We start from the raw sequence: 25,366 nt of genomic DNA, 5'->3' as shown, positions 1-25,366 counted from the left end.
CGGGTTGTGTGACCAACATACTTCCCAAAATCATGGGAGTCCTACCCGGTCTCCCCAGCGCTCCTGTGGTATCCCAGGCAACAACAAGTGTTTGACGAAGACCCCCGATAAGTATGACTGGCCCCGGTCGCATCTCAGAAATCTAACCTGGGCTAGGTACATATCTACACAAGCAAGCAGACGTCCCCTCGCCCACACCCTGCCAACCCCCTTGATGTACCCGCCTTGTTGGACCCTAGGTCGGGGAAATTGTGAGACTGTGGCATCTAAAAGGGATAACATCAACACAAGATGAACCTGCAGGGGTCCCCTGCTCCTAATCCTCCTGTGGCTCCCTTGACTTTACCCCTGGTTTAGCTCTAATCTGGTAGGCACCCAAAGCACTGTCCTCAATGACTGCTGACCAAGGGACTGCCATATGTTTGGGACCTCACTGTTACTCTATGCCCATAGGTTTGTTTGCTCATCCTATGTCTACGCTGGGCTACAAAGTTATTCTATGCCTATATGTGACTCTATGCCTGTACGCTTTTTTGTTCATTATACGCCTACTCCATTTGTAAATCGTGCAACTGCTATGGTCCATTGCATACCTCTTCACTGTTTCCTAAGTGACACACCCTAGCATAGCTACCTCAAATCTTTACAGCCCACATTTCCTACTGTCCAAAGTATATTTCTTATTTACTCTGGTGCCATGTATCTGAGCTTACTAAATGTAATGACACCTACTGCAGATGTAACTTGTGTAACTGCTACTGTGCACTGTATACTCCATGTGTATACCGTAGCTATGTATTTGTGACTACATGCACTCTTGCACATTACACTCCCACTCTATATGTGAATTGTACAACTGCCTATTGTGTACCTCCTGTGTCCAATGTTGTATACACTGTTTCCTAAGTCAACACACCCTAGCATAACTTCCTCAGAACTATACAGACTACATCTACTGTCCACCGTTTACGTCCTATATACTCTTTTGCCTTGTATCTGTATGTACCCCCATATAACTACATTCACTCCATATATAACTCCTGCTATTGGCACTGTCTACCATATACTTCTTGTGTATATAGTTGGCTATGCATTTTCTCCAAAGGGCAACTTGTGCAACTGCTATGGTTTACCATATACTTCTCATGTATACCGTGGCTATGTATTGTGCCTATACATGTAATGGTATTTAACCCATGTGTAACTCATGTAGCTGTTAGGTTTGCCATCTAGGTAAAGAGCTCTGATACCTTCAGGTCGAGTTTGTGCTATAAAAAAGCCTATAAATAAATAAATACATTTTATATTATTAACCTGGAGCAGGCGCTGGTTGGTGGTGGGCAAGATATGCCCCTGGTAGGTAGGTAATCATTGCCAACTTTATTGTATGCTGATGATGCTGGTCTACTATCAAGAGCAGCACTAGAACTACAGCGTCTTTTTGACTCATTTGTATGTTGTATGGATAGGTTGGACCTTAGTACTAATTTTAATAAATCTCATCTCAGGGTGGTCAGCCGCAGAGACACTAACTCAAGGATGTTTTATGGATAGGTTGGCGCTTGGTACTAATTGTAAGGAATGTCATCTCATGGTGGTCAGCCGCTGAGACACTAACTCAAGGATGTTGTATGGATAGGTTAGACCTTAGTACTAATTTTAAGAAATCTCATCTCAGGGTGGTCAGCCGCTGAGACACTAACTCAAGGATGTTTTATGGATAGGTTGGACCTTAGTACTAATGTTAAGAAATGTCATCTCATGGTGGTCAGCCGCTGAGACACTAACTCAAGGATGTTTTATAGATAGGTTGGACCTTAGTACTAATTTTAAGAAATGTCATCTCATGGTGGTCAGCCGCTGAGACACTAACTCAAGGATGTTTTATGGATAGGTTGGACCTCAGTACTAATTTTAAGAAATGTCATCTCATGGTGGTCAGCCACTGAGACACTAACTCAAGGATGTTTTATGGATAGGTTGGACCTTAGTACTAATTTTAAGAAATGTCATCTCATGGTGGTCAGCCGCTGAGACACTAACTCAAGGATGTTTTATGGATAGGTTGGACCTTAGTACTAATGTTAAGAAATGTCATCTCATGGTGGTCAGCCGATGAGACACTAACTCAAGGATGTTTTATGGATAGGTTGGACCTTAGTACTAATTTTAAGAAATGTCATCTCATGGTGGTCAGCCGCTGAGACACTAACTCAAGGATGTTTTATGGATAGGTTGGACCTTAGTACTAATGTTAAGAAATGTCATCTCATGGTGGTCAGCCGATGAGACACTAAATCGAGGGCTTATTTCATTAAGGGTCATTGTATTAGCAAGGTTGACTCATTCCCATTCTCGGGAGTGATGTTTGATTCCGCTCTTCATTGGTCCTCTCTGCTAATGTCTAAGAGACAAGCCTTGGAAGGAGCATTGCATCACTTTTGATTTTGCCACTAGGCTTGGTCACATGTCCTTGGATGCTATGTTGAAGATGTATAAAGATAAATGTACTACTATTGCAGTTTATGGTAGTGACATCTGGGGATATGTACTTTTTCCCACATTACAAGTAGTGAAAAATTTGTTTTTGAAACTTCTATTGCTCTGTCAGATCATACCCTCATTTATCACCCATCAGTAATTGAGGATAGGGTATCGATCTGATATCCTGCAGTTGTAACCACTAATCCTGTGGCTCTCAGTCCAGTTGTAACCTGAAGCTGGTCTCACCCGTCGTATTATTAAAGATTGTCTGAGCCATGATCTTGCCTCAATAATACTTCGGCAGAGCTATGTCGAATCTTGCTTTTAAAAACTCGGGGCGACCAGACATTTATGGCCATCCTAAATCTGTTGTAAAGACAGACGTAGCTTGGATTAAAATGGCTTTTTTGTCCTGGAAAAAGGATGAGAAGGAGTCATAAGCTTAAACTACCCCGTTGATTGAGCCTTATTTATTGTTAAATATGTCCAACCATGATCATTTTTTATTAATCTGTTTTTGGTTTAATCTGTTTAATTTCTTTTTTTTTTTTTGTAAAATATATTTTTATTGTATTTATTCAGAGGAAAAAGGGGAAGGGAGGAAAGGGGGAAAAGAAAGGGAATAGGCGACAACCCCGCCACAAATCCCACACAGGGGAGTGTAATAAGCTGTAACGAAAATGCTGTAAGCAGTCCACGATAGTACACGCTACATCAGGTACGGACAGACACAACGCTCGTGCCTTCCCAATGGACAAAAGAAACACTGTCCAGAAGCAATCAAGGAAAGGTGCTTGAAGCCATAGCAGTTCCTAGGCACCAAGCTAAGCAGAGTCGCAACAATAAACAGTAACCAAAAAGAAAACCCCAACTGGATCTCCCCCCCACCCCCCACCCCTCCCCGGTGGTGACGACACAGCCATGCTCCCACCTATCCCGGAGGCAGGACACACAAACCAATCATACTTGGAACAAGTGCAAAGCTCCTAGCGTGGGCGGGCATACAGCAGACGGGAGTCCAGATGACAAAAAGCGGACTAGTGGACCCCATCGAAAGTGGAAATTCTTAAAGTCCCCCAGGAAGATGTCCGACATTCTCTCCATGCTCAGAAGGCCCCACAACCTCGAGTGCCATAATGATACAGCCGGTGCTTGCGGCTTTTTCCACGCCGCCGCCAGGGTGAGCTTAGCCGCCCCGAGACATAACCACTGAATACGCTTATCAGCCTTAGTCTGGTGTTCCAACAATGGGTCTCGAAGACCCAACAGGACATGAGCCACCGAGTCTGAGATCGGGTACCCCAATATCTCCTTGATGTGGGAGAGAATCTCCGACCAAAAGGGGCGGATGATCGGGCAATCCCACCAAATATGGTGGAAATCACCCAACAGGCCACACCCTCTCCAGCAACGGTCCGATGACGTAGGAAAGATGCGATGGAGCCTGGAGGGGTACAGGTACCAATCATACATCGTTTTCAGATGGGCTTCCCGAAGGCTCACAGAGTGATTGTGTGCTGCCACATCCCTCCAGAGGTGTTTCCATTCCGTGTCAGAAATGTCCCGCTCCAAAATGCTCTCCCATCGTTCCATATATCGAGGGCGCGGAGCAATCGCCGTGCGCAGGAGCAGGCTGTATAAAAAAGAAATCGCTCCCCGCATCGTCGAAGTGCGAAGTAAGAAGGATTCGAAGAGAGAGAGTGGATGAGTAGCCGCCTCACGCACCCCCTCTGTGGTCGCCCAGTGAAGAAGCTGGGCATGGCGATAGCTCTCTGTGGGTAAGAGACCATAATCACGCATACAATTATGGAAGGTGAGGGGTACGTTCCCATGAAACAAGTGCGTAAGCGCCCGACATCCACCCTCACGCCACTGGCGATAGGGACCCTCCCGAGCGGCCGGCGGAAAGGCCGGATTAAAGTGGATAGGAGTGAAGGGAGATGGGAAAGTGGTCCACCGATCGTCACCAGTGACCGTATCCCACACCTTTAAAACCGTGCTAGTGGGTGTGCTAATGTAAGCATTCTTTGGGCGATCTATCTTAGGCTTCCACGCCAGGTCCCAGATTGACCTACCTGCCACTGCCCGGTCCATATGTAGCCAATGCTTCTCAGAAAGCTGCTGGGTCCACTCAACTATCACCCGCAGCTGTGCGGCCTTGTAATACAGTAGCATGTCCGGGAGTCCAACTCCCCCCTCCTCCCTAGGCCGACGAAGCGTCGTAAAGGGTATCCGAGCCCGGCCCCCCTGCCAAACAAACTTCAGCATCATCGTCTTCAGGCGGCGAAAGAAATCCGCATCCAAAGGTATAGGTAGGGCCTGGAAAAGGTAAAGGAACTTGGGGAGGAGGACCATTTTAAGCGCATGTATCCGACCGAGCCATGAAAGGAACTTTGGCTTCCACCGGTCAAGGTCATTGCGCACCGAGGCCAACAGGGGGGGGAAATTCGCCGCAAAGAGGGAGCCCACAGTTGGCGTGAGGCGTACCCCCAGGTACAGTAAGGACGAGGGGGTCCAAGACAAAGTCGTCATTACGCGTAGTCGGTCCACCTCCGCTGAGGAGAGGGTCAAATTCAGGACATGCGACTTGTCAAAGTTGACTCGAAATCCCGCCACTGCTTCAAACCTGGATAGCTCCTCATGGACAGGCGGCAGGGACTGAGCGGGGTCACCTAAAGACAGCAGGACATCGTCTGCAAAAAGAGAGATTTTGTGTTGCTCCCCCGTGAAGGGTATGCCTTTGATGCGGTCATTCTCCCGAATCGCTAATGCCAGAGGTTCAATACTCAAGGCAAAGAGGAGAGGGGAAAGAGGGCACCCCTGCCTCGTACCTCTAGAGTGGGGGAAGGCAGCCGATCGGTGCCCGTTAATCAGTACCCTCGAGGTAGGACGATGGAAATTAGCCTGCAGCATTGTAAGGAATTGGTGGGAGAATCCGAAAGCAGTCAGGGTGCGGAACAAGAAGCCCCAATCGACTCGGTCAAAGGCCTTTTCAGCATCCAGACCTACCAACACCGCAGGAATCCGGAACCTAGAGGCCTTCTCAATCAGGTGGATCACTCTCCGTAAGTTGTCGTGAGTCTGCCGTCCCTTAATGAAACCAGATTGGTCCGGATGTATAAGGGCCGGCATCAGATCTTGCAACCGGCGGGCGACGAGAGAGGAATACAGCTTGGCATCCACATTTAATAAGGCTATTGGGCGGTACGAGGTACAGCTGGCGGGATCCTTCCCCGATTTGGGGATCACAGATATCAGGGCCTCAGCCATAGTGCCCGTGGTCTCCCCGGCTGTCGCCATGCTATTGAAAAGGGAGACCAGGCAATCGACAAGTTCCGAGGCAAACGACTGGTAAAAATAAGCCGTGTACCCATCAGGCCCCGGGGCTTTATTGGGTTTCAGGGCCTTGATCGCTTCAAGGACTTCCTCCCTAGTAAAGGGGGCAGCCAATTGGTCATTGCTGACGGCAGAGACCTGTGGGAGGGGGAGGCCGGATAAAAAGGCGTCTTGCGCCTCCGCACCTACAGAATCGCCTGTATAAAGCGTCTCGTAGAACCGCCCAAAAATATCCGCCTTATCCCCGTCCCGATGATGAATCGTGCCTCCCGGGTCCCGGACTCCCCCTATATATTCCCTCTCCCTTTTTTCTCGAAGCTGGCGAGCCAAATGGCGGCCCACCTTGTTCCCCTGAGCATACGAACCCCGGCGCAACCGCAAGAGGGTTAGTTCAGAGCGGTTGGTGTAATGCGCCTTCAACTTCCCCCTAATAGCCGTCAGAGGCCGGAGTGTCATGCGAGAAGGATTCAGTTTGTGGGCCCGCTCAAGTCTCTCAAGCTCAGCCTCCAAGGTCTCTCTCTCCTCCCTACGCAGGCGATTAAGAGCTGCATTAGGCCCTATGCAGGTGCCCCTCAGTGAGGCCTTACAAGCATCCCAGGTATTAAACACCGAGGTGTCCGATCTCGGGTTAAGCTTCAAGAACTCCCTAATGGCTTTCCTGAGTTCCTTACAGGATGCCTCATCACGCACCAAAGCCGCCGGAAAGTACCACTTCCGATACCCATCCCCCCTCACTGACCACTGAAGCTGGAGTGTCAAGAGGCCATGATCTGAGACAGAGAGAGGAAAGATCGTAGAGGCCCGGACATCTCCCCTAAGGGCCTGATTCACAAAAATATGGTCAATGCGTGAGTAGGTGTGGTGCACATGAGAAAAAAACGTATAGTCCCTGGACTGCATATTCACCGCACGCCACCCATCTAGAAGGCCCAGCTCCTCCATCCTTTGCTTAGTCACAGCAGAGAATACGCCAGAGTCCGACCTCTGGGCACGGGAGCTATCCACAACCTGATCCCATACCATATTAAAGTCCCCCATAACCACCAGGTGACCCTCGACGAAGGCCCCCACCGCATCCAACAGTCCCTGAAGAAAATTATTTTGCTGGGCATTCGGCACATACACCACTACAAACGTACACAAGCGCCCATGAAGCACCCCTTTAACCATCAGCCACCTGCCATCCTTATCGCTATTCACTCCTAGAGGCTGGAACTGTATAGAGGACCGAAACAGAAGGGCCACCCCTCTATGCTTAGTAGAAGCGGAAGACCTGTATATGAGGGGGAATTGCTTATGTCGGAGCCGGAGCTCATCCCTACGGGCCAGGTGGGTCTCCTGGAGCCCCACCACATCTAATTGGTGATCCAAGAGGTATTTCCACAATTTCAGGCGCTTCTGCGGCGAGTTAAGGCCTTTTATATTCCAGGTACCCAAACTAATAGGCATGTGGGTAGTTCGGGCCTCCCAGCTCTCCAGCAGCTAAATCCAGTAAACCCCCTTCCTCTCGGCAATCCCCCTCTCCAGACACCTCCCAGGCCCAGGAAGTCTCCCCTCACACCAGCCCAGACACGCACAACCGACCACCCGTCGTCACCACCCCTCCCCCCCCATCCCCCAGCCCCCATCCACCCAACAGCACCCCTCCTTTCCCCATTCTGCCCCCCACCTACCCCTCAACTCCCCAACTACCCAACACACAAACAGAATGAGTCCCAAGGTGGACAGTCCCCGTAGTAAGTCTCCCAGGGGGCGTAGTCGGAGACCCAAGAACGAGTCTCCCAGGGCCAAAGACCGGGGTGTCTTCTCGGAAAGTACATTCATCGCCCCGTTACCTGTAGGTGCGTGCCCCTCCGGCACCAAGGCAAGCAGGACGAAGATCAGGCCGCCCCAGAGCTCTGCTGCGACGGCGGAAGCGTGGCGGAGGCCACAGAGGCCACAGCATTTCCTCGTTCCTGAAGGCTAGTCGTGTGGTCGGGCCTCCTGCGATTCTCCGGGCCCACCCTGTGCCAGGACGATGAACGGCGCCTTCTCCGCGGTGAGGAGCTCCGACGGTCGGGTGTCGGGGTCTCATCCTCAAGTCCCAACAGCTCTTTTGCTTCCCGGAGAGAGCGAATCTGAGCCAACCTGTTCTGCCATCGAAAGATGATCCGGAAAGGGTGCCCCCAGGAATAGGAGACATTGTGCTCTCGGAGGTAGGTAGTGACAGGACGGAACTCGCGCCTCTTCTGGAGCGTCGTCGCGGCCAAGTCCTGGTAAAGCTGAGGGCGATGATCTCTAAATTGTAGGGAGGGTATGTCTCGCGCCTTCCTCAGAATCCTTTCCTTGACCTGTAAGTCGTGGACGCACACCAGTATATCAGGGGGGGGACCTCCGTTCCGCCGGGGCAGGCCCACTCTATGAACCCGATCCATTCTGATCTCCAGCACGTCTTCCTCATCCAGAATCTGAAGAAAGAGCGCCTGCACATATTCCCGGAGATCCCCCGCCTCACCGTTCCAGGGAACCGCCCGAATGCGAATGTTGTTCCGGCGGGAACGGTTCTCCAGGTCTTCCGCATGGGCCTGCAAGTCTATATTCTGTTCCATCAGGCGGAGCACGTCCTGCTGCAGCAAGTGCACATCATTGGCCATGCTAAGGTCGTGATCTTCCAGGGTGGCCACTCTTTCCCCAATGCCGTCGACGTCCCGCCGCACCTCGCGAAGATCCGACGTCAGCTGGGCGCGAAGCTCCGATATATCATCTTTGATGGAGGTAAAAAGTTCCTTCATGAAGGCCTTAGTTGCGGGGGCCTCATCGTCAGATCTCCCCGATGATGAACTCTGGCCAGGGGAGGCCGGAGCCTGAGAGTTCTTGGCAGCCCCCTCTTTCCCAGCCTTCACTTTGCGGGGATTATTGGCCATCACTGCTCCACTGCCTTGCTCCCAAGAGTCGGAAGAGCGTCCCGCAGAAGGATGGAGGACAGGCAGGGCAATCACAAGTGCGCCAGTTGTCTCTCACCGCTCCAAGATCCCAAGGCAGTCTCAAGGCGGCCACTTCAGGAATGCTGCAGACGCTGGGCAAGCCGGTGCCACCACCTCGATCTCACTCTGTGCACCCAAAGCCCCAGCCGCAGCAACTAGCTCCAGATGTGCCCTCACCGCAAGCAGGTCCACAACTGTAAGGGAAGCCCCCGCAGCTCCAGCTCCCACCGCAACGCCCGCAGCTATCCACAACCTCAGCTGCGCTGATCGCTCGGGGGGTCCACCTCTCCCCTCCCTGCCGGCCCCTCAGGTTCAGTCTCGTAAACCAGTCCCCAACACGCAGGGGGGGCCACACCGGAGCTGTATGGTCAATCCGCAGCCTCCCCAGGGCTCTCAGCGACTGTTCACCCAAGTGAAGGGCCCACTGCTCATCCGCCTCCTCACCGCTATGTCTCTCACCTCAAGGGGCCCCACAGTCACGACGTCCCACGTCTTCGCCGCGATCTTCAGGCCTCAGGTCCGGCCAGCCACACCCCGTGGGCCCCAGACGAGGGACCCGACTCAGCCAATGATCATGGGGGGGGCCCACCACAGTCCCCACAGGCCGCCACCACCACTCTCCGCAGATCGGGGGGTCCGGACGAGGCCCCCGGCAGCAGGTCAGCACGTCCGGCAGCTAGGCCTCAGACCCCGGCCTCGAGTGCGCCGACAGCCGTAGCGCAATGCCGGGTGCTTGGCCAGGAGGCTCCGCCCCCTCCCCGGCGCCGAGACTGATGCGCCGAGCCGGCCTCCTCTCGTCTCCGCTGGTTCCCCTCCACTCCGTGGCACCCGGTCTCGATGCCCCCAGCTGCGATGGGCCGTCGGGTCCCCGCCAGGGTCCCCACTCCGCCTCTCCGTGGTCCGGCCTCGGCGTCACCCAGGCCCCGGACACCGCCGCCGTCCCCGCCTCGCCACCGCGGGCTCAGAGACCGCCGGAAAGCACTCCTCCGTCGGCCGCTTCAGTGATGAGGCTCCGGAGCAGCCCAAAACCCCAGGTAGGCACCCGGGGACAGTGCTAGACAAAGCTATTTCAGGGCCCGGCGCCGGAGGGGACAAATGCACGTCCTACTCCGTCGCCATCTTGGCCACGCCCCTTTAATTTCTTTTTAATTGTGCCAAAGGCTGGGCAAAAGAGTTAGGGTCAGATGTACTACCGTTTTTTGCAGTCGCAAACGAGAAATTGGCCTGTTTGCGACCGCAAATTAGGCCTACCCTATGTACAAACCCTATTTTGCAAGTCGGTAACCTATTACTGACTCGCAAAATTGGGTTTGTGACTCGCTATTAGGAAGTGGTGAGCCAAGGCACCCCTTCCCCTTTGGGACTGGTAGGAAAACTACTCTTAAAAAATTAAACAGAAACGTTTCATTTTTCTTTTTTAAAGGCATCCCTTTTTGCGTGAAATGCCAGACCATTAACGTTTTGTCCATCACCATTTTCTGCAGATAAAACCTGCCACGTTTTGTTTACACAAACGCCAAATGTTCAGACCACTAAGAAAGGGAAAAACACAACGTACCTTGTGAGCTTCCATTTTCAAGACGTAGATATTGGAATAAATCGATAATATTAAACCTAGTAAATATCACATCCTGTAGTATCTAATGGTTGTGATAATACCTGCCAGAATAGCTTGGGGGCCCTAAGTACTTGTTCTGCCGTTAAAAAAAATAAAAATTCCAGGGTTGTTTAAGGAAGACCAGGGTATCCTGGTCAACATGCTTGCTAAAAGTGGGGTAATAACACCCTATTCATCATGAGGGTATGAAACAGGTAGCAGTCTACGTGGTCTAATGGAGAAAAGCGAGCTGAGATGGGACTAAAGCTGAACTAGCAGGGGATCGGCCAGAGTCGCCATCAGTTGTACAAATGTGTCATAGCCGCCCACAGCTAAGGTTTTTAATGGATTTAAGAAGCACCTCATGCTTCACTGCAGCAGGAGATCCCATTGGCTGGAAGTAGGAGCAAACCAAAACAAGAATTGGCATAGCCAATAGGTCTCGCCTTTGGGACCTTATAAGTGCTTAGCCAGAGGTTTTGGCTTGACCTTTGTTTTTAAGCTATGTAGTAGAGCAGTGTGGCTGCTGTGCAGCATGTAAATATACTGGCCATTTGTTGTAATTTTAAGAGTCTGCAAGGCCTGGAAATTAAACTAAATTGGAACAAAATTGTATGTATTAATTTGTCAGATGATTTTCCTGCCCATGTTTAATTATTAGTCAAGGGTCATCAAAGCAACTCTAGAACACTCTGGAAAGTGCTTTCTGTTTATATTTGCTACTTTAAGTATGTACAGATAGGGGCCAAAAAAACAGGCGTTAGGTGATTTTTCCTTATTTTTGCAGGGATATCAAAATACCAGAAAACCCTGCAGGTGATAAAACATATGTGCCTAATGTTACTTTTTAGGAAATGCATTCTCCCAGTGTGGCAGTAAAAGTATTTACCAAATGAAAGGAATAGACAGAGTGTGAACGCAGGGGGTACTGGAAAAACCAGAAAGCCTTGTAATCAAATACACTTCTTATCGTAATCAAATACACTTCTTTTTACATATTTTCATGTCTATTTCTGATCTTGCGGTTGTTGTCAATATCATGACATACATCAAATGTACGTGGTATAATACTTTTTTGGAATGTTGATTACATGTCACTACATTTCTAGCTGGCCTTTTGCAAAGCGATCACCTTTGTGACTTCAGATGGTTATGGCAATGGTTGAATATTCACTCTGTTCTTCTTCATGTCATGACGCAGGTTTGATGATCAGAGCTCAAGCTTCTCGTGACTATAAGGGTCCTGACTGCAGATACCTGAACTTCAAGTCTGGAGAAGAAATACTTGTGTATTATAAGCTCTCTGGAAAACGAGATGATCTGTGGCAAGGGAGTGTGAGTATTTCAGAGGGCAACACGTCATCGTAATAGCATTAACACTGAACTACTACAATAATTGAGAGATATGCCTGCATTTGTAGGATCTGCCAAAATAGAACATAATGTGCGAGCATAAAACAATGCATAAGCTTTCACGCTCACTTATGCTTCATGTAGGAGCGTCACAAGGGTCGGGATGATTCTAACCTGCTTTAAGATTGTTTCCTAACTTACAAAATAAACATTTGTTTTCCCCTTTTCGATCCCACCTACCAACAACTGCATTTCTCCTGTAATATCAGATTGTCCACTCCAGTATGGCCACAATGTGTACATCACATCTATTTTACTTTGTTTCGTGACGTTAGCATGTCACTGCTCATATTTCCACAAATCTACACTCACTTTGCCAAAGCCTAGCAATGCAAAGTAAATCTCTCTTTCAAATTTTCTCTTACATAATTCTTTCCGTTTTTTCGTGGGTAGCAAATGAGTTATTCCGATTTAAGAAAGAATGGTATCCAAAATTGTTTGAGAAATGTTGAAAATGTTACATAGAAAGTTGAAAGTAACTCCCTTAAATTAAATCACAACATCATAGAAAAATATAACAAATGTGTTTATTTATTTTGTTTCCTTTATTTTTTAAAGCAAGGAAAGAAATATGGATATTTTCCAAAGGATGCAGTTAAAGTTGAAGAAGTATTCATTTCAAAAGAAGTGGAGGTACCAGCTATGGTAAGTAACATCAGACTAGACATGAACAAGCATCTAAACATGGTTTACTCTTGTACTTATGTACAGGTACAGTGGTGGATTTAAATACTGTATTTTAGTGCACTTGTATTCTAAAAACGCTGTATTTCAGTTTATGACCACAGATGCCGAACATGCTGTTTTTCATTAAACACTATTTTCAAATACACTTTCTGTCATATTGAATGTCTTTTCTCTTGGTCTTCGAGCGTTGAGGGTTAAATGGCAGTACTCTTGGTGGGTACATTGTTGTCCAAGGGCCTGGGATACTACTCATAGCCAAGGACTCAATTTCTAGAGGTGCTAGACATCAGATATAATATTACTGCGAATTGACCCGGCAGTCTCCGGCCCTGAGCGCATAGGGGCTACGCCTGGTGATACGACGCTCCGGCCTCACTGAGGCCCGCGCCTGCTGGGGGCCCTGGGGAGCGTCTTGGCGTACCCGATAAGGGGCCTGGAGGCCCGTGCCGGACCCCGCACCCTCGCTCATCCTGAAGGAGGTGCTCCCCACAGGGCAGCCGGCCCGCACGAGACCCAACTTGGTGGGAGCCCTCGCGGAGACCCCCAGCCCGACGTGAGGGCTCCAGGCCGGGCCTGAAATATCCTGGAAGAGCCGAAGATTGCGGACCCCTGCGTCCACAGACAGGGACTGGGAGGTACCTCCGAATAGACCCGGGAGCTGCAACGAGCGCCCGAAGCCTAACAGTGAGGCGGGGAGAGATCCTGCAGAAGGCCGTGGGCGGCCCTGCCCAGCACGCAGCAGTTCGGCCGCGTGGCCGACCGGAATAGGCCCGACTCCTGCAGCGAAAACTGGGAGCTAGCTGACCCTGGGGCGGCAAAAGACACGATCGGACGCTCTGGGTAATCTCCCAAAGGGCCCCCGCTGCCAAACCACGCCGAGAGCGCCAGACGCCTTATTCTCTCACCGATACCCCGGTCCACCGACATCACACCGACATGGGGAAAACAAAAGGAGTGAGAGGAGATGCCAGCCCCGCTACAGAAACACCGGAGGATGCTCCCCCACCAACAACAGACCTACTGCAAATGCAGGATATGATCCTTCAAGCGATCGCAGCCACGAAAGATGCCTTGCACCACGATATTGCACAAGTGTCAACGGGACTTGGACTCCTTCGGGCGGACCATGCAAAACTAACGGACAGAGTCAAGGAGACGGAGGACGCAATAAAGGTCATGGTACCAGCACACAAATCGATGGAGGGACGACTCACGGACGCGCTGGACCGCATACAGGCTTTAGAAAGGCGGGCAGAGGATGCTGAAAACCGCAGCCGCAGGAACAACGTGCGCCTAGTGGGTCTTCCAGAGAAAACAGAAGGTACGGACATGGTGGGCTACCTGGATAACTGGCTAAGAAATGTGGTAGCCCCAGAGGGCCTTTCCCCCTTCTTCATGCTGGAAAGAGCGCACCGAGTCCCGTCCAGACCCCCGAAACCGGGACTGCCGCCTTGCCCGGTGGTCATCAAGCTGCTGCACTACAAAGACAGAGACTGGCTATTGCAATGGGCCAGGGACGCGGGACCCTTCCAAGTAGACAACAGCAAAGTGACCCTGTTTCCGGACTATACGTTTGAAACGCAAAAAATGCGCGCCTCTTTCCTCTCCATCAAAAAAGAACTACGCACGAAAGGCATTCAATACTCTCTGCTGTTCCCAGCCAGGCTCCGAATAGTGGTGGATGGAAAAGCTCAGTTCTTTACAACGGCGGCGGAGGCGTGGACATGGTGGGACACTTACAAGGCAGGCACGGATGGTGCACGATTTAAGGCTGAAGAGGAGCGCCAGAATCAACCGGTGAGGAAATCGAGGAGGCTCCGAAGGCTGAGACACAGATCCAGGAAACTGACGCAATCTCAAACGGTAGGCGAGCGGAAAGCAGCACTGCAAGCAGTGAAAGAAGTTTCGGGATCGGCACTGCTCCGATCGGAGAAAGAATCGGGTTCGGAGGAGCGGGGATCGTGCTCGGAGACTGAGTTGTCAGAAATGGGAAAAGCAGGAGGCCCGAGAATCACGCCGCAGACATCGGAGGTGATAATTGGAAGCTAAAAATCTCGGACACGGCTACTTGATTCTGGCGATGGCTCGTCGGACGGCCTCTATGAACACTTGAGCAGGACGCTGTTAGACTGAAATGTCGTAAGTTACACTGTATATGGCGGGATGGGACTATGGGGACGGCATTGGAAAGTACCAGTAACTAGCTCACGCTTCCCAGAGCCCATAAGGCTTCCGTGGTGCTAGTCACGGATTACGAAGAAGTTCAGAGCACGTTTGCTCACCTGTTTGGATGGGAACAACTCTACTGCAGTTAGGTCCTGTTCTGGGGGGGGAGGGAGCCTGGAGTAGTTGGGGGAACTCAGGGCACTGTTCAGGGGGGGGACATGGAGGGAATGTTGGGGGGGTGGGAATGGTGTCAAACCTACTGTCTGGGTGCCAATCATGATTGAACTGGATCGAACGCAATGGGACTATGGCTAATGTGGATTCATTGAAATGTGTGTCCTGGAATGTGCGGGGGCTAAACACGATGACTAGGAGGCACAAAATTCACTCCTATTTAGTCCGCAGGGGAGTGCACATAGCATTCCTACAAGAAACTCACCTGACACGGAAGGAGGGAGTGGCGCTGCAGCGTAGATGGAGGGGCCACCTCTATTACACTACATACTCTGCCTTCGCTAGGGGGGTACTAATCTGGATTAGAGCGGGCACCCCTTTCCAAGTCACTAGACACACTGTGGACCCAGATGGGAGATATGTAGCGGTTGAGGGCCTGCTTAGAGGCCGACACATAGCGCTTACCAGCATTTATGCGCCAAATGTAGATCAGGCGACGTACTTTGCGACACTCTCTAGAACACTGGCCAGCTACTTCACTAGTCCCGTGCTGATAGGGGGAGACTTCAACTCAATTGTAGACACCGTCCTGGACAGGTCACACCCACCACTGCAGGCCTCCCCGGTGCATAGACTAGCGAAGCACAGAGCCGACTGGCAGGGGAGATGGGACTTCTCAGATGTCTGGCGGGTACAACATCCGAGGGAGCGAGACTACTCGTTCTACTCCAGCATACATGACCTCCATGTCCGCCTCGACGCCTTTCTATGCTCACAGACGGTACTCCCGACGATAGCCCGGACAGAATACCTAGCGCGAACGATCTCCGATCACAACCCCCTACTCCTAACACTAAACTGGATGAATGAAATCGCACGAATCCCAACATGGCGACTAAGGCCGGACACGCTAGACGACCCGCCATTTCGCGAGGCATTGGGAGAGAGGATCACACAGTACTTCGTGGAGAACGAGGATACTGCCTCATCTAGAGCCATGGAGTGGGATGCTTTTAATATAGTGGTGAGGGGACACTGTATAGGCAAATTTGCGGGGGCGCGCAGGACGCTAATAGATGATTTGGATAAAGCCGAACAGAGACTGAGAGAAGCAGAGCGAGAGCGCCCCAGCCACCCTGAGCTTCAGGGTAAGGTCAGTGAGGTGCGTGAGGCAGTGGCGGTGGAAGTGGAGCGCCTCCGCAGCTTTGACTATAAAACATACCTAACAAGAACCCTGGCGGAGGGAGATAAAACCGGCACACTACTGGCCTGGCTAGCGAGCCCCAGCCGAAACAGTCAGCCAATTATGTCCCTTAAGGGGAGTGGAGGCGACTCTTACCAGACACAGCCGGATATACTAGACTGTTTCCGTTCCTATTACGAGAGACTATATCAGAGCGGGCTAGTAGATCAGGGTGCAGCAACGGATGCCTTCCTAGCTGACTTGCATTTGCCCCACCTGGAACAAGAAGACGCTGAATCCCTGGGCGGCCCGATAGACTTGACGGAAATAAAAGGAGCGATAAAACATATGGCGCATAATAAAACGCCGGGACTAGACGGACTGCCCATTGAATTCTATATAAAATACCTTGATCAGCTGGCCCCACGACTTCGAATAATATATAATGAGGCCAAAGAAACGGGCAGACTTCCTTGCTCAATGCGCGAAGCCATAATGATTCCCCTCTTAAAGCCACGAAGAGACCGCACAGACCCAGCGTCCTACCGGCCGCTGTCTATGTTGACGACGGATTATAAGATCCTGAGTACAATACTGGCTACTAGGTTGTTGACCCACGTGAGAGGCCTGGTCCACAAAGACCAATCGGGATTTATACCCACAAGAAATACAACGCACAACATCCGCAGACTACTCAGACTGATAGATGACCCTCCGCCCGAAGCACGGACTCCCCTGGTACTAGCGGTCGACATAGAGAAAGCGTTCGATAGCCTGGAATGGGATTATCTCTATAGAGTAATGGAGACTTTTGGGTTAGGAGAGGGATATATTGGGTGGACGAAGGTGCTGTACACCTCAGCGACAGCCAGAGTGAGGGTCGGACCCTTGGTGTCAGACCAATACGATGTGGGCCGGGGAACCAGACAGGGATGTGCACTTTCCCCCCTACTATTTTCACTCGCGGTGGAACCCCTGGCGGCAATGGCTAGGCGGGGCGACCACTGCAGCGGATTGGATTCCGGAGGAACCCGCCACTTTATCTCCTTGTACGCAGACGACCTACTCCTCTTCCTAGAGAATGCCGAGGAGGCGGTAGAAGGAGCCGAGAGACTGTTGGCACGCTTTGGCGACGTCTCTGGATTACGGGTGAACTGGACTAAAACCTGCCTCTTCCCCCTGCGGAGAAATGAGGCGCGTCCCCCAACCCACTCGAGGATGAGATGGGAGCCCGACTGCCTAAGCTACCTAGGGGTGCACATATACCATGAGCCTGCTGACCTGCTCGACGGCAACATCGGACGCTGCATCCGAGCCTTGCAGAGCAGTATGACCTTCTGGGCAACCCTGCCCCTATCCATGACGGGCCGAGTATCGCTACTAAAAATGATCGCCCTACCAAGGCTGTTATACTTTTTCCGGACCCTCCCGGTATGGATACCTGGAGCAACCTTTAAACGGCTGAAGTCACTAGTTGTGTCCTTCTTGTGGGGATCGGGCAGGCGTAGAATTGCATTGGCGACGCTAACCCGCCCGAAAGATGAGGGGGGCCTGGCGGTCCCAGACTTTGAATTGTACTACTTGGCGGCCCAACTACAATACTTCACACAAGAGGTTGCGAGGGCCTACCGAGGTCCAGAGCAGGAGAGGGATATTGGTATTCCTCGGCATGTCCTGGCATACATTACCCTGCAACAAAAACTGGTACTCAGAGGACTATCTCTAGAAGAACGGACGCTTCGATTGTGCTGGAACCGATCACATAAGCGAGCTGGGCCCGTGCACCCGTATGCGCCCGAAATCCCATTGGGTATGGTGACGGCGCTACCGCATGGTGGAGACTGGTCGGGGCTGCAGGGATGGGAGGAGGCAGGTTTACAAATGCTAGGGGACCTCTATGATGACGGAGTGCTAGTACCGTACCAGACCCTTCAGGAGCGCTACGGCCTCCCAAGGGGCGATTACTTAACACACGCGGCAGTGGTGAGAGCCATACAAACACACTGGGGGGAGGGGCTGATCGAACCAAAGACAACTCTGGCGTGCCAATATACGATGATGGCGGTGGGGACTTTCAAAGCAGTCACGTGCCTCTACTCCAGAATGTCATCCGAAAACATACCACCCCTCACACCGCTTAAAACTAAGTGGGAAGTGGACCTACAGAAGGAAATCCCTGACGCAACGTGGTCCCAACTGGTACGAAGAGCTAGGAAGAGCACCAGAAATGCGCGCTTCCAACTCATTCACCTGTACATCCTCCATAGAGCCTACTTAACCCTGAGCAAAATAGCAACATATTTCGGAGTGGCAGACGCAGAGTGCCCCAGATGCAACCTACTAGAGGCGGACCTACTCCATATGCTAAGGGATTGCCACCACATACGGGAATATTGGAGAAAGATAGGAGACACACTGAATACAGTGACGGACAGGGAGCTACAGTACGACAGTGCGGTCACAATTCTACACTGGTTCCCACACACACGCAAAAACAAGCTTACAAGCAAATTCATAGACATGGGCCTGCTTATAGCCAAACGGGAACTGACCAAGGGGTGGAAATCGAAATCAGGGCCGACACACAAGAGGTGGCTGAACGAATTCTTGAGGTGGGCAACGGCTGAGAGCACGATTAGATACCAACTAGCTCGCCGAAGTTCGGATGAGAAAGCGCAGGATGCTGCGATGGCGTGGGAGATGTTGGTTCAGGCTCTGAGGGACAGCACAATGGAGGAATTAGAGGGGGAGGAGATTGAGGACCCATTAACCCCATAGACACCCTCTGTTGACCCAGCACTAACACCAGACACACACATACAGAGTAGTACATAAACCTCCTTCGTCCAACACCACGACTACATGTTCTAGCACCAGGCATAGGCGTAGACACATGGGGGGGGGGGCAGAGCGACAGCAGGGGTATTGACGTAGTTAGACGACCAATGGTAGGGGTGGGGGGGGCAAGTTAAAGATATAAAGCAGAGGGCGAACGAACCAATCATTCCCTACACGAGCCAGCACGCTTGGGAGAATAACAGGACCACGAGTACCGCCGCCCGACCCCCGGGATGTGGGCTCAATGGCTGTGTACAAAATTATGGTTGAGAACAAGATTGAAAAGACTCTGAGGAACATGATTGTAAGTGGATTGGTTTATGAAGTGTGTAACTCTGCAATAAAAATCGTTTTACAAAAAAAAAATCAGATATAATATTACAGAGTAATTGCACAGTCTACAACTCATAGAATCGTCAGAACTATTCTTTTTAAAAAATCTATCTTTTTTACAGAAAGGAATGGTAGGGTAGTTAAAGGATGAACAACATAGGAAAAAAAGGTCGTAGCCATGTCTCAGCCCAAGATTCGACCCCCTTTTTTATAATACTTTAGCACAAATACGTAATAATCAGTTTTACATTTGAACCTAATTGGTCATATTAATCTCTATATAGGGATCGCAAACACATAGAGTAAACATACTCCTTTGGTCTAGTTGGGTTTACAAGCTTAAGTTTCTAATCAGTGGAGTCTGGGTACCAGACCCGGGAAATCAATGTGGCAATGCCTGGCTGCGCTATGTGCTAGTTTCTGCAGTTTTGAGTGTTGGAAAGATTCTCCAGCGGGTCTCAGCCAAAACTGGGATGCCCAATTCAACCAAAAATCTGCCACTCAAAAGTGCAATGGAACCCAAAATAACTGCAAGGTGGGCTACTGGTCAACATAGATAGATAGCTTGACAAATATTCATAGTCAATTGATGTCCGGTCTATTAGGGCCGGCACCAAATAGTGATGATAATAGTTCACTTTGCTAAGGATGCTGGAAAATAGATTGTCACGTCAAGGTTTGGCATGTTAATGGTCTGTTATTGATGTCAAGCACGTTCTCTCAGGTCAAATGTGCCCTCGAATACACACTTTTAAGCCATAATCATCCATGGGTCATCTTTGATAAACCTTGGATAACAGGTGTTTAAAGTAAAGGCTATCATTGTTTGTGGCATGAGTTGTGTGCTTTTTAGCACTGCATTGAACTATACTGAACATCTGGTACACTTATTATTATAGGGGAATTTGCATTAATTTCCTGGCATAATCTGTGGTGCTGCTCAGCACAGTGTAGTGTGTGGTTAATAATTAATTGTTATTCCGGTTTATCCTCATTTACTCAACCAGCGCTGCTCGTTGTACCTCAGAGATTGTATCGCATGAGCAGTATGTTGTTGTATATTACATATTTCTTGTAAAGAACTACATTATGATGCTATAAAAAATCAACATAACTTTACCACTGCCCCTATCCATTCCTCCATTAGGCTCCAATTTCCCCCTATACAAACATTGCCATCTTCCTGCTCCTGAGCATTATATGGGCATGTCATCATCTTTGTGCCCCAAAATAGATGTATTTTAAGCTCTTTTCAGAAAGTAAAGTGCTCCGGCATTGCTCTGAGATGCATTAGTAGAGCTTTTCTGGCTTGGTTCGCATGGGCTGAGAATATTCTTTCTCCCTTCCCCAGTTACTTACCGGGATGTACCTAAGTCCCATTGTATTACTTTACTCAGAAGTTTCACTACAGCTTCACTCCCAGGTTAACAGGGCCCCTTCCTGCTCTGGTGAGCAACACTGAGTGCCGTAAAAAGGATCCTCCATTCACCAGCAGTCTTTGGAGGGATTTTAGTACCTGAGTGATATAAGTCTTCCAATTTAAGACCATATTTCAGTAGGCGGGTTGGGTGTCTGATTAAGAGTGTGAGGTAGGTCAATATAAGCTCAATCAGCATAGTCAAGCCAGGGCAAAATAGAAGATTAGAACTCCTTCAGTGTGGCTGTTGACTAGTACATGCAGCCAGAGGGAAAATCAAGCAGAGGACCACGCCAACCCTTTTATCTGTACAACCACAGCAAGCTAGGTTGCTGTTAACACACTTTCATGTGTACACAATGACATTGATAGTACCCCACATGTTCCCCTCCCCCACAACTCTACCCTGTAAAACAGAGGAGTTATAGACCCAAACTTAGCCAATGAATTACACGTGTATCAACAGGCACCTTACATTTCATATATACAATGTTAGGACACATCACCATATGTAATCATCAAAGTCCAGTCCAGAGAAAGTGTAACACTGTTAATGTTCTTGGACATGACAAAGTAAGAGATTCTCCCCATAGGGGATTCATCCGGGATTTCAGAATGCTTCAAATGTATTTACCCTGCAAGTCAAAAGTTAATATTTCCAGAGCCATCTCTGATCAGATCTACAGTGAGCATACACTCAAGGACGATGGACAGAGTTTTTTTTCCAGTTCACCACTATTGTTTGTATGGGGTGCAAGAGCATATGGTCAGTAAATTCCAATACTTTTTCGTTATACCCTCCAAGATAGGCGGTCTCAGTACCAGTAGGATGACTAATATCAGCTGGAATTGGGTAACCAAGAGCTCCTTTAAGATGACTTAAGATCTCCTTCCAGTACATTTGCCATCTGCATTAGGGTGCATTTGTTTGAGTTTACTTAGAGAAATGTAACATTTATACATTCCCTTATAAAATGTTCATAGTTTTGTATACTATATGTTGTTCTTGGGAGGCATGACCATAGGGGTTGCCACTGTTACCCCCTAATGGTTTAACAACCTATTTCATTTTAAGAAGCTTTGTGCTGCATTTAATACCACAAATATGCTTCAGATTAGACTTGTTGATGATACAAAAGTTTGTAAAATGGTGTAAGATCCCATCTTCCCTGTTGGTGTTGCAAAGAGCCCCGTAACGTAATTGGAGATAACATAATTTCTCTGTCTGATCAACAAAAAAGTCTCTCATATAGAAGTCAAATTACATTCCCATATGAAATAGAACCCATAGTAAGCAACATTCTGCCTTCTCCCATTGAAGAAATAGCTCAGGGGTCATGTCCTTCGTGAGGATCTGACACATCATTTCCCTGCTGAGCTGCATGAACTAGGCTCTGACGTGGCACAAAATGACCCTTAAATATTCAAATTTTCATCTGAGATGGAGAGGTCTGTGACAACCCTGCAGTATCAGCCAAGAAGGTTCCATTCCATTGGCAGAGCCCCCACTAGTGTAACTGACACAACAAAATGCATGATGGGGGCAGGGGATGACCTTCAGTGCAAAGGGAAGTCTAATTATATGTATGCCCGAGCCAGTGATTTGCGCTTAACCCCTATCTACCCTCGACATGAGACCTGAAAGCATGCAGACAGCTTGAATCACTGCAACTGAAGACATTAGGAGATATTTCTTCGAATTATACATTTCCTCCGTTGGTCATGCAGCCTTATATGTCCTCCTGTACTACAGAATGAGAGCGGTCGGCCAGACCACAAATACACTGTCCCCCGCCCCAATCCCCCCCCCCCCCCCGGTTGACGTTTCGACCACTAGAGAACATAATCTCATCTCCTTCACCAAGGAGGTTAATTTGTATAATATATACAGCTATGCAACAGGAGGCCCCAATATGCCCCTCTTCAGTGAGGCACAAATGGGTGTCTGACATACACCTGCCCCTCACTGGTGACCAGTGAACATCCTGCTGCAAACAGGCAGGTGCTTTGTCACCCCACTATAGACTTAGATTAACATATTTGAAATTTATTCAAAGTGTATTATACCCCTGAATCCTTGCACAGAATGGGCCTTGGGCCTGTAGCAAAGTGCGCAGATGTTTTACATGCACTGGGAAGAAACTTTGAAGGCCATCTCTGAAATAGCAGGCTTTGCTATCGCAGCAATCTGGCTATTGCATTAATAGGTCAAGAAGGGGACTTTTCTCCACTGTTTTGTTTTTCTAATAACTTTGGCGCCGTTGATGAATCTTCATAAAACGTTCCAAAAAGAGGTTCATCCTCCGAAGCTTCTGCCTGGAAAAGTTTGGGGTGACCTAACAAGCGGGGGCTGAGAAAAAGGGTGGGTCCCAAAGCGCATTTCCCCATGCAATTTCACATGGGAACTTTAGACACCGCTACTATTAGCTGAATGGAATGACACAACATTTGGCAGAAAGCTAGCTCTTTCCCCAGAAAGCTTGCCTTTTGTGATTTGATGGAAATCTGTTCAGCTATTTTAGAAAAATTAAGCTTTGAGGTTAATAGATATCTAGTGACACAGTACTACAGAGGGAGAACAGAGGGGGGGAAAAAGAAGCACTCTGATTGGCTGGTCCTGTGGGACAGGAACCAGTCCTGCAAGACCAAAGGCTGTGAATGAAATATCATGTAAACCATAAGAAAGACTGTGAAACTGCATCTGTCTTCACAGTTTGTTATCACACTTTACATAAAGATTAATGATGCAAAATGGCATACATCCGTGAACAAGGCTGTAGAGGAGCCGAATTGCATCAGGTCTGTTGCCCACAATTTAAATCATTTTGCAGATCCATGTTGGGAGTCTAAAACCCATGTATATGTATCACCCCAAAAGGGCAAAGGGCAGGGGTTAACGTCTTTGGGAAGGAGCATTGTTTTATATATATACCCCGATGGCTTCACTCCATCATTTTACAAAACTTACCAAGAGCTTTTAGATATCCTGCTGGCTATCAAAAGTAGTGAGATATTTTCCTTCATCTAAAACAATAGCTAACACAATGCAAAAGTTCATTATAACACTACGCCTAAAGCCAGAGTGAGACCCACCATCATATAGCATGTATAGGCATAATGCCTTGCTGAACCATAATATTTAGATATTTACGAAAGTCACAATTTCCAGATCATCACACATATGGCACAAAATAATATCGCCCAGTCAATCCAGCCTAATTAACATAATACTCTCATGACAGTAATTTTATGTGTAATAGTTGAACATAGGAAAGAAGGTTTTCTTTTTGTAGCCCTCAATGCTGAGAAAGTGTTAAACATTGTGGACCGAATACAAATTCAATCATGGTCCAACACTAAAACCTCTATCACTTCAAATTTTGCAAACCCCTCAACTAGGATAAAGATAATTCAAGTGCTGGTCGCACTTAAGAGGGGGATGATACAGGGGTGCCCTATCTCCCTTATAATGTATCTGTTAAGCTTGGCTACCAATGCCAACCAAGATATATCAGACAAAAGATTCATCCCTCACCATTACAATTTACCTCTCTTTACAGACAACATAATGTGTTTTCTTACAAACCCAAATCGGTCCTTGCCTTCCCTACTTTGTGAACTCGACAAGGTTTCCTAAAGTCTCAGAATCCATGATAAATTTAAATAAATCAATGGTACGGGGGTGGGGATTGTTCAATTTATAGTGAGCCTCGAATGAGAGTATGAGGACGTGAAGGGCGTAAATAGTCTTAATAAAACCAAACACATTTATGTATCCAACATTCCACGCTTGCTTGACATCCTTTACAAAGATTTATAAGGTTGGAGAATGTTGCAAATCTCCTGGTTCGGAGGGATTGCAAGTAACACAATGAAATGTTTCCAAGACTATTATACAGAACACAAACTTTGCCCATGCTTTTCACAAAACAAGCAGTTGACGACATCCACAAGAAGCTGTTAGCATTTGCATGGAATCAAAACTTCCCTAGAATAGTGAGGGATGCGCTACATCAGGTCTTTCAAGTGGGAGGAATGGGCCTCTCAAACGTACAGAAATATATTCAAGTTGCGAAACTTTGTCATGCATTTAACTGGCCAGCAACACTCTATTTGAAGCATGGGCTATTGGATGAACAATTATTCCTCTGGAATGTACACTGTGGACCCATCACAGTTCTAGCATTCCACTTTTATCATCATCATCCCTGTTGCTGTATGGTTACTGTAAGGAGGCAGTTAGATCAGGTGAAGTTACAACTTACTTCTTCCACCATGAGGCCTACAGTGTGCAATCCAGGCTTTGTCTCTGGTCAATAGACCATGGGTTTAAATGTTAGAAACACAATAGTCCCCCTCTTTTAGAAGAGTTCTTCTGAAATGGACAACGTATTGATGTAGAAACTTGTAAATAAAGGTTCAACTTGAATCTAATGGACAGTTATTGCATAATCTAAATAATATATTGCGGTGCTACAACAGGGTGTAAAAACAAACAATCTGAGAAAAACGCAATTGAACCAACTGATTTCAAAACAAACTGGAATTATTTGATATTAAATAAGTCAAAATCTCCATTAAGCACACATATATGGTGAGATGGGAGAGCGATCTAGGTTGTGAGATTACAGAAGAGTCCTGGTCAGTGATCTGGGTACAGGTAATACAGATATTGATTTGTTTCCTATACAAAGAAAATGCATACAAGATAATCACTTGTTGGTACCTAACCCCAACTCATGTTAAATCTATGTTCAATAGTTCACACTTATGCA

General features: G+C 48.6%; 1 protein-coding gene across 7 annotated transcripts in view; it reads left to right on the top strand.

Annotated features, from left to right (window-relative positions):
• MIA2 (MIA SH3 domain ER export factor 2) overlaps positions 1–25,366 on the top strand; it is a 626,403-nt gene that overhangs the window by 25,998 nt on the left and 575,039 nt on the right. For all 7 annotated transcript variants that reach the window (XM_078659761.1, XM_078659760.1, XM_078659759.1 and 4 more), the window contains exons 2-3: positions 11,582–11,715; positions 12,352–12,438. In XM_078659761.1, the coding sequence (XP_078515887.1) occupies positions 11,582–11,715; positions 12,352–12,438 (221 nt within the window). The remainder of the gene's footprint in view (positions 1–11,581; positions 11,716–12,351; positions 12,439–25,366) is intronic.

This window comes from Lissotriton helveticus, chromosome 9 (assembly GCF_964261635.1).
Source record: "Lissotriton helveticus chromosome 9, aLisHel1.1, whole genome shotgun sequence".
Lineage (NCBI taxonomy): Eukaryota > Metazoa > Chordata > Amphibia > Caudata > Salamandridae > Lissotriton > Lissotriton helveticus.
The sequence above is the reverse complement of the archived record's forward strand: the minus strand, read 5'-3'. Positions and strand labels throughout refer to the sequence as shown.